Source organism: Corvus hawaiiensis, chromosome 18 (assembly GCF_020740725.1).
Source record: "Corvus hawaiiensis isolate bCorHaw1 chromosome 18, bCorHaw1.pri.cur, whole genome shotgun sequence".
NCBI lineage: Eukaryota > Metazoa > Chordata > Aves > Passeriformes > Corvidae > Corvus > Corvus hawaiiensis.
This window is the reverse complement of record NC_063230.1, coordinates 1,798,058-1,814,291: the sequence shown is the minus strand read 5'-3', so window position 1 is coordinate 1,814,291 and position 16,234 is coordinate 1,798,058. Positions and strand designations below refer to the sequence as shown.

At 57.7% G+C, this 16,234-nt stretch overlaps 1 protein-coding gene across 1 annotated transcript in view; it reads left to right on the top strand.

Annotated features, from left to right (window-relative positions):
• KSR2 (kinase suppressor of ras 2) overlaps positions 1 to 16,234 on the top strand; it is a 74,662-nt gene that overhangs the window by 5,854 nt on the left and 52,574 nt on the right. The window contains 3 exon segments of the mRNA XM_048322960.1: positions 585 to 725; positions 1,251 to 1,401; positions 9,132 to 9,630. Of these exon segments, the coding sequence (XP_048178917.1) occupies positions 585 to 725; positions 1,251 to 1,401; positions 9,132 to 9,630 (791 nt within the window).

Genomic DNA, 16,234 nt, shown 5'->3' with positions numbered 1-16,234 from the left:
TCTGGTGAGGGAGATTTGGGGTGGTGAGGGGGGAATGAGGAGAAAACGCCGCGTTGCAGCCTTGGGATGGGATGCCGTGGCTGGTCCCCTTGTAGGGTTTTTGTGGGGGTGTAAGAGGGGGGAGCGTGGCCTTTGGGGGGGTTTTGGGGGGTCCTTGGCACTAAACTCCGGTGTAAGAGGGGGAACTGTGTCCTTTGGGGGTCCCTTGGCCCTGAGGCTGGGAATAAAAGCGGGAAAAGCTTCCTGGGGGTGGCTGGACAGCACTGGGACGGGGCAGCGTTTGTGGCAACAGTGGTGCTCGTCCCCCCCGTCCCCCTCACATCCCACTTGGGGGGGGGGTGCCGAGGGCTGCCCACCCCCTGAACGAGACCCTAGCGCCGAGTTTGGGGATGAAGGAGCCAAGAAAAGGCTTTTTTTGGGGAGGGAAGTTCCTTCCTGGCCACCAAACCTCGATGCTCTGGGCTGCAGGAGCTCGGCAGGGCTGTGTTTTGGGGCAGATTTGGGAACCTTGGGATGGGGCAGGGCGAGAGCTGACCCCCAGCTGCCCGTGGGGGATCCCAGGAGGGTTTTCCCTTCTTTTCCAGAGCAAACTGGTGAAGTATTTCAGCCGGCAGCTGTCCTGCAAGAGGAAGGTGGCCCTGCAGGAGCGCAACGCCAAACTGGAGGGCTTCCCCCAGCTCCTGCACTGGTTCCGCATCGTCGACATCCGCAAGGAGGTGATGGAGGTACGGGCTGGGCATTCCCACCCGGAAAAGGAAGGGTTTTTCCCAGGATTTTGTGGATTCTCCACCCCGCCCACCGGCGAGGACACCCCACTGCTGCTCCCAGTGGGTGCCACGCGGACCCCGCTGCAGTGGGGACGTCCCCCATGTCCCCATCAGTGTCCTGCTGCCGCGCCCCGGGCTCCTGCAGGTGGGTGGGTGGCACGCAAAGGCGATCCCGCCTCCAGGGAAAAGGGAATTCCGGAACGGAGGTCACAGTCCTGCACGTTCCCAATCAGGGATGGGTTTTCCTGGTGCTCCCAGATGTTCAGCTGGGTCCGGATATCCCTAAAAGCGTGGGAAAACTGGAGGTAAAGCTTGTTTCTCCAGGTTTTTCTTGGAGATTCAGGTGGAAAATGGATGGGTTTGGGGCCGTGACCTGAGGAAAAGGGATTCTCACTGGTGTTCCCCGAGGTTTAGAGGATACTCCAGGGTAGTTCGTTCTTCCTTCCTCATTCCTGACCCATTCCTGGCCCATTCCTCCCTCAGGAAATCGCCCCCGGGCAGCTGAGCCTGGAGGATCTGCTGGACATGACCGATGACCAGGTCTGTGCCACCGTGGAGAAGTTTGGGGCCAACAGCGAGGAGTGTGCGCGGCTGAACGCCTCCCTGTCCTGCCTCCGCAGCGTCCACAAGTCCGGTGAGTGCCCTCTGTGCCCTGGGGCTGCCCGGGCTGGGTGGCACCGTCCCGTTGTGGTGGCACCGGCAGTGTGGCTTTGATGCGGACGTTGGCAGAGCTCCTGCATCGCCGGGGCTGGCTGGGAACGCGTTTCCCGCAGGGAACATCTTGGAGCTGCACGGGGAGCAGCCCTGGGAGAAGGATTTGGGGGTGCTGGTGGGTGAGAGCTGGGACCCCAAAGCGCCCTGCCCTGGGGTGAGCTCCCCAGTGTGGGCAGCAAGGACAGCAAGGGGGATTCTGCCCCTCTGCCCTGCCCAGGTGAGACCCCACCTGCAGAGCTGCCCAAGCCCTGGGGTCCCCAACACGAGAAGGACCTGGAGCTGCTGGAGGAGTCCAGAGGAGGCCACGGAGATGCTCCCAGGGCTGGAGCCCCTCTGCTCTGGAGCCAGGCTGGGAGAGTTGGGGGTGCTCACCTGGAGAGGAGAAGGCTCCAGGGAGAGCTCAGAGCCCCTTGCAGGGCCCAAAGGGGCTCCAGGAGAGCTGGAGAGGGACTGGGGACAAGGCATGGAGGGACAGGACCCAGGGAATGGCTTCCCAGTGCCAGAGGGCAGGGCTGGATGGGATATTGGGAAGGAATTGTTCCCTGGGAGGGTGGGCAGGCCCTGGCACAGGGTGCCCAGAGCAGCTGTGGCTGCCCCTGGATCCCTGGCAGTGTCCAAGGCCAGGCTGGACATTGGGGCTTGGAGCAGCCTGGGACAGTGGGAGGTGTCCCTGCCCATGGCAGGGGGTGGGATGGGATGAAGGCTCCTCCAAATCCAACCCATTCCATGACTTTTACAGGATCCCCCTGAGCCCCCGTGCCTGCAGGAGCTCAGCCAGGAGGCTCAGGGGGAAATCCTGACCCCCGGCAGCTCCAGCAGCGCTTCCCGGCTGGCTCTGAGCGGAGCCTCCTCATTCCCAGAGCCCTTCCCAGCGAGTGCCTCAGCCCTGCTGCCCTTCCCGGCCTGGCTGCGCGGCTCCCCGGGCGGTGGCAGCAGAGCTCCGCTGTTCAATCGCGCACGGAGCTGCTCCGGCTGCCGCGGCGCCGGCAGCGGGGGATGAGCGGGACCGGGGCCGCCTCTGCCCGGGGAGGGCCCGGGGGATGCGGCGGGGGCTGGGCAGGGCCAACCGAGCCTTCACGGGTCACAGCAGAATCAGTTGGGTGGGAAAAAATCCTTTAAGAGCGAGTCCAACCATTCCCCAGCACTGCCAGGGCCACCACTGACCCTGTCCCCAAGTGCCACATCCACAGGGCTGTTAAGTCCCCCCAGGGATGGGGACTCCACCGTGCCCTGGGCAGCTGTGCCAGGGCTGGACAGCCCTGCCCATGAAGAAATGTTCCCAATATCCACCCTGCCCCTCCCCAGCCCAGCCTGAGGCCGTTCCCTCTGCTCCTGTCCCTGTTCCCTGCGAGCAGAGCCCGACCCCCCCGGCTGCCCCCTCCTGTCAGGGACTTGTGCAGAGCCACAAGGTCCCCCTGAGCCTCCTTTGCTCCAGGCTGAGCCCCTTTCCCAGCTCCCTCAGCCGCTCCTGGGGCTCCAGCCCCTTCCCAGCTCCATTCCCTTCCCTGGACACGCTCCAGCCCCTCTGGCACATGGATGGCACCACAGAACCGGGGCTGTGGTGCCAGCTCGGGGGACTCTGGGGCAGCCGCAAACCTCCATGATTTGGGGACCCCAGACCCATCTGCCCGGCTCCTGTCCCCTCTGGAGGGGCTCCTCCAACACAGCTGCATCCCAGCGGTTGGGAGGCTGGGAATGAGCCCTGCTGGGTTTCCATCTGGGCTTTGCAGGGGTGGAGCAGCCCCTGGGGACAGCAGGGGACAGAGCTGGTGATGGGACATGGTCTCAGTGAGGGGCAGCTTGGTGGGACCAGCACGGAATGTCCCAGAGAGGGATCCCAGCTCCTCCCTGGAGAGGTCTTGGCCACATCCGCCCGTTCTGATTATTGGATCCTCTCCGGGATTCCCGCCTGGCGCAGAGTGGCAGTGCCACCCCCCCGTGCTGGGGACAGTGGCAGTGGGACCCCAGTGCTGATCTCAGCCTGCCGTTCCCTAGGGAGCATTCCCTAACTCCCCAAATCTGGCTCCTGCCCTCCTTCCCTTTGGCATTTCCATGAGTTTTCGCGGCTGTTTGAGGAAGGGCGGCGGCTCCCCGGGAGCCCGGGGAGGGCTCTCACCACTCTTTGTTCAAACACCTCTGACTTTTAAAGATTGCTCCAAACAAATCCCGCTCCCTCCCTCTGCCCGCTCGGCCCAGGGAATTCCCTGCTTTGGAAAATCTGCCTCGGCCTTTGGCTCGGCAGCCGCGGCAAAGTTCCTCCAGTTCCTCCGGAGTTTTCCGGCTGGTGGGGATGGAAGTACAGGAGGTCTGTGGGATGCTGCTGCTCCACTTGCTCCCTAATGGGGCGGCTGATGGGGCTGCCAGCATTCCCGGTGATCCATCGGATCCCGGCGGGAGAGAGCCTCCCGCTAGCCAGGCGTGGAGCGTTTGCCTTTCCCGGTGCTCAACTCCATCCATCATCCCGCTGCTCCCGGCGGGAGCTGCTGCTCTGTCCCTTCAGCACTGCCGAGATGCAGCCGTGGCCATTCCTGACGATCGGGATCCTTGGAATTGCCAGCTGCTGTGGGTCCGTGCCGTGCTGGACATGCCTCGTCCCACGGATGAGGGGACAGGGAGGGGACGGGTGGAGCCCTGAGGGATGCAGGAGCTCCCAGGCAGTGGAGAAACCCAAATCTCCTGGGATTTCTCAAGGATTTGGGTGCGGGAAGCTCCACCTGGGATGGGCTCCCTGTTCCCTGCCTCTGCCGAGTCAAACGGCTCCATCCCAGGAATTCCCCCTCTTTTTGTTCCCTGGGAGAGTGGGAGCAGAGTCCCTGTCCCTCTCCTGCCGGAGGGAGCTGGGAACAGGCTGGGAACAGTGGGATTTCTGGCCAGGGCAGGGCAGGATGCTCCCTGGATGCCTTGGGCTGAGCGTGGCTGCTGGGAGCAGATTATCCCAGATTTCCTATGGTCCAGGCAGCGTGTTTTGGTGGGATGTGGGACTGGGATGGGCAGAGCAGCGCTGCTGGGACCTTGGGAATGTCCCCCTGGGCTGTTGGGGACTGAGCAGTGGTGGGGTGGTGGCTTTGGGGTGCGCTGAGGGGATGCTGTGCTGCTTTCATCCATCCATCCATCCATCCAGCCATCCAGCCATCCATCCATCCCTCCATCCATCCATCATCCATCCATCCATCCATCCATCCATCCGTCATCCACCCATCCATCCATCATCCATCCATCCATCCATCCATGCATCCACCCATCCATCCATCATCCATCCATCATCCATCCATCATCCATCCATCCATCCACCCATCCATCCATCATCCACCCATCCATCCATCATCCATCCATCCATCCATCATCCATCCATCATCCATCCATCCATCCACCCATCCATCCATCATCCATCCATCCATCCCTCCTCTGGATTCCAGGGATTCTGAGCTGCTGGACAGCTCCGTGGCTCCCTGACAGCGAGGTTGGCCCAGCCCTGAGGAGCTGTCTGGGAGTTTTTAGGATGGGGATAGAAAAGCATCCCGGGATGGCAGCGATGCTCTCTTGGGATGCAGTGCTGGGATTTTAGATCCGCTGGGATTTTAGATCCATTGGGATTTTAGATCCATTGGGATACCACAGCTCCCCCCCCCAAGGAGCCCCAGATGCACCAGCTGCCTCAGAAATGCCTTTTAATCTGCGTTTATCTGCATTTTATCTCCTCGTAGAGCAGGAGATTCATCCCAAAAATGTCGTCATCCCAAAAATGTAATTAATGAACAAGTCGTAACCTCCTTAAAAGCTGGAATTCCTTGGCAGGAGCCGCAGCGGCCGATTCCGAGACGCCAGGATTTGTATTCATAAAGCAGGAATGAGCTCCAGGATTAACCTTTCCCATCCGTCTTTATTTATTGAGTCATTAATTAGAAGCCTCTAATTTCCCAGGCCGCTCCTGCCGGTGGGGGGGGTGGTGGGGAGCTGGAGGCTGTTTCATGGAGATGGATTTTGCTGGGATGGGCTTGGAAAAAGAGACGCTTCCCAAGCCCAGCACCCTGGGACCAGCAGGGAAAACCCCGGAGCATCCCATAAATCAACCAGAGCAGCAAATCCGCGTTAATCCCCCCTGCTCTGGTGCGCCAACAAGGCTGGATTGGGTTTTCCTTGGATGTGGATCCTTGGGAGTGGAGTTTTGTTGTGGGGTTTGGTCTCGGAGCAGGATTAATTCCATATTAAATCCGAGCGGAGCGGGGCCGCTCGAGGAGCTGGTGGGGTGTGACTGCTGAGGGATGTGCGGAGCTTGTTGAGTGTCCTACCGGGAAAAATGAGCCGGAATGGGATATTTATGAACCCTGGGAAGGCTGAGGGTGGCCTGGAGACAGCACGGGGTCAGGCAGGGCTGGGAGCAGCGAGGGAAAAGCAGGAAAAATTCCCGGTTTGGGGGGAATTCAGGAGCTGTGCTGGTGTGGTGGAGAGGAGGGAGGAGGTGTCCTTCCTGGTATCCTGGTGCTCCAAGCTGGGAGATTCCAGAGTCTGCTCCAGAGGGTGCTATCCTGGCACTGTGGGGGTTCCCAAAAAACCCGTGGGCATCCCGAAATCTTCAGTTTGGTCACCTGGGAGCAGCTTTTGGGAAGGGAAGGAGTGCTCGGAGCATCCCAAGGAGCAGCTGGGATGCAGGGCCCCCATGGGATCATCCCATTATCCCCAGCCTTTCATTCGAAGGAAAACAAAGCAAACCTTGCTCTTTGTTATTTGGGACAGGCGGAAAAGAGGCGGAATTTTTCCACTTCTGCATCCCCGAGCTGCATCCCAGCTCTTCCCAGGAGTTTGTTTTCCTGTTGGTTTTTAACGGAGTGGTTTGGGAAAAGCTTCGCTGATGAAGTGGGATGGAGGGAGGGGCCTGAGGGGGATTAATGGAGCCAAATTCATCCAGAGGGATCATCCACAGGGACAGGAGAGGTGCCCGCGGGACCGGGGGGCGGCTGTGACTGATATCCCAGAAATAATTAATATTTGGGATCTAGACAAAACAACACAGGTTGGAGGAGCAACCAGGCCGCCAGTTTGAGGGCAAACTGGGCAGAGGGGATTTTCCCTCTGTGCCAGCTCTTCCCGTGCTTTTCCAGCTGGGAATCAGAGGGGGAGCGCCGGGAGGGAGCGGAATCCGCCAGCCCTTAGCGGGCTTTGGAGCAAGAGGAATTTGGGGATGTTTTTGTTGGGGTGTTTTCCCTTCCTAAGCGCGTTCCCGCTTGGAGCTGATCCCAGCGAGCGCGGTGCCCGCTGCTCGCCGCATTCCTGCTGGGAATCGCCTTTTCCCGGCTGTTCCCGGGTGTTCTCAGCCCGGGCCAGGGGTTGTTTTTCTTCCCGTTGGGACACGGGGACAGCGGGGACACGGGGGGCGCAGGGAGATCCTCACCTCATCTTCATTAACCCCGCTCATTAGCGCCGGGCCGGCTCGGCGTTATGCAGATCAGCACGAGCGCAGCGGCCAATGGGATGCGCGGGATTTGCATAGGTGCGCGGTGATTTGCATACACGGAGGTTTTTCTGATTTTTCAAATTTATTTTTATTGTAAATATTTTTATTATTCGCCTTTTTAGTTTCATTTTTTTATTTATTCATCATTCTAAGGAATTACTTTTACTTTTAAACATTTATAATTTTAAATTTTGTTTCTTTTAATTTCTTTTAATTTAGAACATTTTTACTTCTTCCTTTTGATTCATCTGTACTTCTTATTCATTCTAATTAATTTGTTTTATTTTTTACAGTTTTTAATTATTATTTTCACTTTATTTATTTTAATTTCTTTTTAATTTCAGCTAATTAATTTTAATTTAAAACATTTCATTATTATTTTAATTAGATTTTGTTTTTACGTATTCTCTATTCTAATTAATTACTTTTAATTTATAAAAATATTAATAAATATTATTATATTTACTTTATTTTTTATTCATTCAAATGAATTCATTTTTATTTTTAACATTTTCAATTATCATTTTCTGGTTTTATTCTTTCGTTGATACATTTTAAAAAATATTTTACAATTATTTGGGAATTTTTTTGCTGTTAATTTTTTCATATTTTACGATTATTTTGGGAATTTTTTCATCCTTTATTTTGATGCTCTGCTCCGAGAAAATGATTCCAGCCGAGTCCTCGTCTCCCATCCTCCACCCCTTGACTCGAAGCTTTCTTTCAACCCGAACCTTTCGTTTCTCAAACCTTTCCTTTTCCTCGGGAGCTTGAGCTGAAACATTCCCGTGAAAAGGCCGGAGCCAGGGGAGAGGATCCAATTACCAACCCGTCCAGGGAGCGGGAAGGAGGAGCTGGAAAATGAGGAGATTTGGGGTTTGTTGGATTTCCTTGATGGAGGCCATCAAAAGCCGTCAGTCAGGGGGCCTTGAACTGGGATCAAGGACCAAACTCCACTTGGATCATCCTCGGGATGCTCTGAGGGCGCTGCCGGCAGCTCTTTGCTCCCGGTGGCGATGGATAATTAGGAGTGGAGAGGAGCCTCCGTTAATTACAGCCCCGTCGTTATGCAAATGGCACAAACTGGGGGGAGGGGGGAGGGGGGGGGAGATGGGGCAGCAGCCTGGGCCAGGTGAGGGGTGTCCCCATCCCGGTGAAGGTGTCCTATCCCAGTGGGAGTGTCCCCATCCCATTGGGGCTGTCCTCATCCCAGTGGGGATGTCTCCATCCCAGTGGGAGTGTCCCCATCCCAGTGGGAGTGTCCTCATCCCATTGGGTGTGTCCCCATCCCAGGGTCACCTTTTGGGGTGATGGGGGGAGCTGGTGCTGGTTGGGGAGGCGTGGGGACACCTCCACCGCTGGCAAATCCCTCACTTGGAGTGGTGAGACTCCAGTGTGGGATCTTCAGAGAAGCTGTGGATGTCACATCCCTGGCAGTGTCCCAGGCCGGGTTGGATGGGGCTTGGAGCAGCCTGGGATAGCGGAAGGTGTCCCTGCCCGTGGGAAGGGGGGCACTGGATGATCTCTGTGCTCTTCAGCCCACCCATCCCTCTGCTCTGGAGCCAGCCTGGGAGAGCTGGGGGTGCTCACCTGGAGAGGAGAAGGCTCCAGGGAGAGCTCCGAGCCCCTTGCAGGGCCTAAAGGGGCACCAGGAGAGCTGGAGAGGGACTGGGGACAAGGCATGGAGGGACAGGACACAGGGAATGGCTTCCCAGTGCCAGAGGGCAGGGCTGGATGGGAGATTGGGAAGGAATTGTTCCCTGGGAGGGTGAGCAGGCCCTGGCACAGGGTGCCCAGAGCAGCTGTGGCTGCCCCTGGATCCCTGGCAGTGCCCAAGGCCAGGCTGGACATTGGGGCTTGGAGCAGCCTGGGACAGTGGGAGGTGTCCCTGCCCACGGAATGAGATGATCCTTAAGGTCCCTTCCCACCCAAACCATTCCAGGATTCCATAACACAGAGAAGTTTCTCGCTGGGATGCAGAGCCAGGATAGAATCAATCATGGAATGGTTTGGGTGGGAAGGGACCTTTAGGCTCATCTCATTCCATGGGCAGCGACCCCTTCCCCTCAACCGGGTTACTCCGAGCCCCGTCCAACCCTTGAACACTTCCAGGGATGTGATCCCAGCATCTCCAGGGCTGAGCAGGGCATTCCCAGCTTCTGCCCCACCTCATGGCCGTGTCTCTGTGCCCTATCCAGGCGGGAGCCTCTCCAAGCAGGATTGGACCATCCAGTGGCCCAGCACGGAGCCGGGCAAGGAGAACAGCCCCGGATGCCCCCCCGAGACGGGACCCTGGGGCAGGACGCACCCCAGCCCCAAGATCCAGCCCAAGTGCGGGCAGCACCACTGCCACGCCAGCTCGTCCCACGGCCCCATGTACACACACGTGGACCGCCTGACCGTGGAGGGTCACCCGGGGCTCTGCCCACCCCTGGAGTCCGGCCACCGCTCCCTGCCACCGTCCCCGCGGCAGCGCCACGCCGCGCACACCCCTCCGCGCACCCCCAACATCGTCACCACCATGACGCCGCCGGGGACGCCGCCCGTGCGCCGCAGGAACAAACTGAAGCCCCCCGGGACGCCCCCGCCCTCGTCGCGGAAGCTGATCCACCTCATCCCGGGATTCACGGCGCTGCACCGCAGCAAATCCCACGAGTTCCAGCTGGGGCACCGCGTGGATGAGGCACACACCCCCAAGTAAGTGGTGCCCGCCGGGTGCTGGTGCGTGCTGGGGGGGATGGAGCTCATCCCAGCGCCTTAGGAAAAGGGCTTTTATCCCTAAATGGCGGGGTTTTGTTCGGGGGTTTCATGTGGAAAACTCTTTTCGCAGGGATGTTGTGGGATGATGTCGGTCTGCTGCTCCGGGATCTCATTTTGGGGGGGGGGGGGGGGGGGGTGAGGAGCACCCAGGGGCTCCAGGACTGTTGGCTGGCAAAGCCCTGGCATTTTGGAATGGGGGATGGGAGGGCTGGATTTTCCAGCTGCTGCACGGGAATGGCCGTGAGAGCTGCGTGGGGAGGGTGAGTCCCCGCTGGAGAGAGATTGGAATCATCACCCTCCAGCTGAAAAGTGGATTTAGGGATTTAGAAATCCTTATGGAGAGGACGGTTTATATTCTGGAGACCCCCCCGGGATCTGTTCCATCCCTGGCGGCGTTCGGGGCGCGCTCTCCGGGCTCTGCCGCATTCCCGCTGCTCCTGCTCTGCGGCTCCGGGGCCGGCAGAGGCTGCTGCTGTGCAGGGAAAGGATTCCCTGGCGTCGCTACATTCCCTACTCTCCATCCCTTCCCACCCTTTCTGGTGGCCGCGCTCAGACAAAGCCTCGGCGTGGCGTGGCGGAGGGCACCGGTGCCACTTTGGGACACCCCCTCCGCTCCCTGAGGATGTATTGGGATGGAGCTGCTCCACGCTGGCTCCCAAAACAGGATCCCAGGACGAACTGCTCTTCCTGTCCCAAAATTTGGCGTTCTTGAGGATAGAAAGGCCATGCCAGAATCCCGGGAAGAGTCCCCTGAGGGATGTGGAGGGAGCCTGGATACCCTGGCAGGGCTCCGACCCTCCGGGCTATCCGTGATGTTTGGGCAGCTCCAGCTGGGACACGGGAAGAGTTCAATCCACTGAGATGCTCCCAGTGCCAGACCCGGAGCTCCCCTTGTTGAGGCAGAGGGGACCAGAGCGGGTTTGGGGCTGGCAGCTGTGTCTGGTGGCCTCAGCATCGCGGTGTCACTTGTTCCCCGGGCTGTGGCTGCGGTCTCTGCACGAAATGCGGGTGGTCATCCGTCCCCCTTTTTCCCTGAGCTGGGAATTTTTGGTCTCCAAAGGCTTTTAGCTGTTGGAAACGAAGCCATTTCAGCTGGGAAATGCCTCCTGGAAGGCCACCCTCGCCCTCGTGCTTCGGCACCGGAAAGAAAGTGTTTGTTTTGGTCGGTCCCCAGGAGCACCCCCGTGTCCCCAGGGGGCATCCCGCCATTCCCAGAGAGAATTCCCGCATTCCCAGGGAGCAGCCTCTCCCTCCTCCTGCTTTTATCGCCGTTCCAGCTCCCCATCCATGCTCTGCCCTCACTAGAGAAGGTCTGGCTGAGGGCACAGCTCCTCCTGTTTGATCCCCAGGGTGGGCATCGGATATTCCCTGATGATCCTGAGTTAAAGTTGCCCGGCACCACCGGGAAGGGAGCATTGGAGACACTGGGAAAACTGGATGCAGTCAGGCGAGGATCAAAGGAATCAAGGTTTAGGGTTGGAAGGGACTTTAAAGCTGATCTCATTCCAAGGGCAGGGACTTCCAGCCCTCGTGGTCACCCTGACGTGGAGCTGGGGCGAGGTTTGGATCATCACCATCAAATCTTTTGGCTGCTGATTCCATGTGGGAATGGGATGCCTGGAATTTCCTGCAAAGGGAAGGAGCAGGGACAGGCGTGGAGGTGGAAATGTCCCACGGGGTGACACAAACACAGTGGTGTCCCCTCTGTCCTCATCACTCTCCACCTTCCTGGTGCAGGAATTTCCCAAAGGAGCTGTGGCTGTCCCTGGATCCCTGGAATGTCCAGGCCAGGTTGGATGGGGCTTGGAGCAGCCTGGGACAGTGAGAGGTGTCCCTGGCCATGGCAGGGGTGGAACTTGATGGGTTCGAAGGTCCCTCCCAAACCATTCCATGATTCCTTTGCTCCTCTCCTGACTGCACCCAGTTTTCCCAGCATCTCCAGCACTCCCTTCCCAATGGTGCTGGGCAATCCCAACTCCCCCTTAGGGAATTAATCAAGGGAACAGCCAATATTGGCAGGGCCCTGTTGTGCTCCAGGGGCCACTGCGCCGGGTCGGATCCGGATTCCCGAAAACCTCTTGGAGAAGCAGGGAAGTTAATTTTCTCTAATGGCACTTAATGATTTTGCAGGAGACAACCACTAAATCCTGCCTGCTAATCCCATTAGCGCTTCGGGATTGTAATTAGTGCGGTAAAGAGGCAGCTTCTTCTTTCTTCCTTCTTTTTTTCCAGCGCATCCCTGCTGGAGTGGGAGTTGTTTATTAGCCTGGATGAGGTGGAAAATGCCTGGCACAGATAAAAAGTGGATTAAAATGGAAAAAATTCTGGGCTCTTCTCAGCTAATTGTTATTTTATGGCCACGGAATTTGAGGATGGAGGGTTTGTTTTAATGTCACAATTCCGTGGTGTCCGAGTCCAGTGCCGGAGGGAGCTCATCCCTGGAAGGGGATTTGGAGCCTTCCCTGATCAACCCCTGCTGGTTTCAGTTGTGCCCCGTGGCTCTTGGGTTGCTTTGGATCGGGGCTTTCTGTTCCCTGTGTCCTGTTCCAGCATGGAAGGAAGGGCTGGGCTCGGAGAGCCGAGAGTTTGGGGACACTCCTGGGGAACCCAAGTGCTGGGTGGGATTTCCTGGAGTGATTTGGGGTCGAGATTCACCCCCATCCTGCCTGTTCCCTGCAAGGACCCTTCTGAAACCCTCCCAGGAGAGACCTTGGTGTCCCTCAGGCTGATTTATGGGATGGTTTGGGTGGGATGGGACATCAGGGACCGTCTTGTCCCACCTTTGCCATGGGCAGAGACACCTCCCACTGCTGCTTCAAGCCCCAATGTCCAGCCTGGCCTTGGGCACTGCCAGGGATCCAGGGGCAGCCACAGCTGCTCTGGGAATTCCATCCCAGCCCCTCCCCACCCTCCCAGGGAACAATTCCTTCCCAATATCCCATCCAGTCCTGCCCTCTGGCAGTGGGAAGCCATTCCCTGTGTCCTGGCACTTGTCCCCAGTCCCTTCATCTCCTCCCCAGCTCAGGATGGGGTGAAACGGGCTCTGGGGAGCCAGGGGTGACTTTGGTGGAAGGAAAAACTCTCTCCCCATGAGCTGTGGGTCGGGATTGATGGAGTGGAGCCCTCAGGGTGCTCCAGGGCTGCTCCTGCTGGATTTTTCCACCTCGGCACAGACAGAAAATAAACCAGCACCATTTCTTTGTGACAGCAGCAGCAGCAACCGGGTCCCCTCCGGAGCAAGGCCACCGTGTAGCGCTTGATTCCCGCTGACAGCTCATAAACTCCTTTGAATGTTGTGTTTCGGATCTCGTTCCCAGTGTTTAATCCATCATTTCTGCGTGCCAAGACCTTCTGAGGCAGGGGTTAAATTTTTTTGGGGGTTTTTTTTTTGGTGTTTTTGGTATTTTTTTGGAGCTCCCAGCCTCCAATTTCCCTGCACGGAGTCTCCAGCTGTTGACCGTAACTCCGAGGTACGGAACATTACTCCTGAAAAGATCCCCTGACTTCCATAAATCCGCCATCCACAAACATCTCGGGAACGGTCCCGAAACGGAAGCAAAACATTGAGAGTGGCTGATGATATAATGCCCATTTAACACCTCCTGAGCTCCACGGGTGTTGGAATCTTGCAGGGGTAGTCAGGGATTATCCGAACTCGGAATGGGAGGTCTGGGGTAGTCAGAGATTATCCGAACTCAGAATGGGAGGTCTTAAAAATCCATTGCCTGGGGAGCCAAAAAGTCCAGCTCATTAAGGGCGGGTGTTAACCCTTGGAAGGGGTGTCCGATGCATCTCTGGAGGCGGGATCTGCTCCGGGGTGTCCTGCCCAAAGGCTTGAGGGGTGGTCGTTACCCTCAGACCCATGCTTTGGCCTGTCCTTGGTCCTTTGACCTCTACTTAGACCTGCCCATCAGCCTTGGACCCATCCTTGGACCCGCCCTTCATCTTTAGACCTGCCCTTGAGCCCACCCATCATCCTTGGACCCATCCTTGGACCCACCCTTCATCTTTAGACCTGCCCTTGAGCCCACCCATCATCCTTGGACCCATCCTTGGACCCACCTGTCATCCTTGGACCCATCCTTGGACCCACCCTTGGACCCGCCCTTCATCTTTAGACCTGCCCTTGAGCCCACCCATCATCCTTGGACCCATCCTTGGACCCACCCTTGGACCCACCCTTCATCTTTAGACCTGCCCTTGGACCCATCCTTCATACTTGGACCCATCCTTGGACCCACCCGTCGTCCTTGGACCCATCCTTCATACTTGGACCCCTCCTTAGACCTGTCCCCTGACCCACCCTTCATCCCCTGACCCATGCTAAGGGGAGCTGAGCCCAAACCCTCATCTGCTTCCCAGCTGTGGCTCCTTTTGCCACGCTGCTGTCTGGCCACATCCATGAACTCCGTGGCCCTCAAGGAACGTCCTCTGGGAAGCAGCTGGAGAGGGCAGATCGGAGCACAACCCGCCCGGGCTGAGCCCCGGGGACGTGCTGATCTCCAGCTGCTGGCCAGGACGGGACATTTTTGTGCTGCACCTAGGTCAGGTCTGGGCTGGGAGGAGGCTCCTCCAGCTCAAGGCAGCTGGATTTTGGCTAAATTCCCCATGAATTCCCCTTATCCTGTGCTGTTGCAGCCACGTTCCAGGCGTGGATGTTTTCCTGCTGGAGAAACCTGTTGGTTCAAAGCCTGCTGGGGGTTGATTTCCTTCCCTTTAGCCCCGTTGGCACCAAGGTGGTTTTCTGGTGGGTTTTTTCCAAGCTGGGGTGAGGATTTCCTGGCTGGGTGAAGTCAGACATGAAGTTCAGATGTGAACTTCTGATAGAGCACATCCCCATTTTCTCCTTTTCCTTTTCCCTTGTATTATTTCCAGCTTTAACTTTGGACACTTTCCATCCTGTGGGTGTTCTTCTCCATCCCACGTAACAAATTCCCGAGGACGGGATGTTTCCTGTGGCACTTGGCCAAGTCCAGCACCCAACTGGGGCCATCAAGGCAGAGAGGTGAAAAACTGAATCCCAGACCTCCAAAAACCTGGGAGCAGAGGCCAGAGAGGTGAAAAACTGAATCCCAGACCTCCAAAAACCTGGGAGCAGAGATCTTCTCCACCACCCCCACACCACTGAGCAGCCCATGCTTAGGCTGGGCCTCAGATCTAATCATTTAAGCTGGTCCTAAATAGGCCCTGGTGGGTCATTAATTCTGCAATAATGGTGGGTCATATTATCTGCAACCTTGATAATAATGACGTTTCCCCTTGTAATGATTCCCACCCAGCCGGTGGATCGATTGTTTGATGTTCCGCATGGGCAGGATTCGGGAGAGCGGCGTCCAGGCAGCTCCTCTGACATTCCCCAGGTTTGGAAAGGCAGGTGGGCTCCTGGCATTGGGGATGAGCAGGAGATTGATGTTTGCAGAGCAGGTGGATGCAGCAGGACGGTGCCAACGTGTGGGAATAACCCATACGGAGCATCTTCCCAAGCGGGCACCTCGCTCATCCCTGTGTCCCACCTCAAATCTTGGGGTTAGGTTTGGGTCCCTCGTGATAAGAAGGATGTTGAGGGGCTGGAGCGTGTCCAGGGAAGGGAATGGAGCTGGGAAGGGGCTGGAGCCCCAGGAGCGGCTGAGGGAGCTGGGAAAGGGGCTCAGGCTGGAGCAAAGGAGGCTCAGGGGGGACCTTGTGGCTCTGCACAAGTCCCTGACAGGAGGGGGCAGCCGGGGGGGTCGGGCTCTGCTCGCAGGGAACAGGGACAGGAGCAGAGGGAACGGCCTCAGGCTGGGCTGGGGAGGGGCAGGGTGGATATTGGGAACATTTCTCCATGGAAAGGGTGGTCAGGGTGGCACAGCTGCCCAGGGCATGGTGGAGTCCCCACCCCTGGGGGGGTTTAACAGCCCTGTGGATGTGGCACTGGGGACAGGGGTGCACTCCATGATCTCAAAGGTCTTTTCCAACCTAAAGAACCCTGTGGTTCCATGATCTTTGTGCTGCGTTATTTATCCTGAAAACAGAGCCCCAGCCTGGAACTTCTGCAAGGGGGAGAGTGCAGAAGTGCGGGAATTTGGAGAGCAAAACGAGCAGCATCTCTCCCTGTGCTTCCAAATCATCCCCCTGATTAATCTCGCTGCCTTTGCCGGCGAGCCAGGGCTGTGGAGCTGTGCACAGCTCCTGGAACGTGTCCAGCTCCCTCAAAGGATGGTCTGCACAGCGCCAGGTGACAGTGATGAGTGGCCCCCACACCAACCTGGCTCCGTGCTGGAATGATCCCGCTGCTCCGGGCTGTGGCGCTCCTTAGGAGTGTCATTAATGTTAATTACGGCCCTGCTATTCCATCCAGAGGCGCTGGAGCTTTACTGCGCTCCGAGGAGAAACTTGTCACCGTGTCCTTTAATGAGGAGTCGAGGCTCCTTTCAAAGCCAGGCGGGCGTGAGGATGAATTTAGATCAGGATGAGCATCCTGGGAGAGGTGGCACAGCATTCCTGCTGCCTGGTGTGCGGCCTCCGGGCTGTCCAGGGGGGACAGAGGGCACGGAGAGGGCAG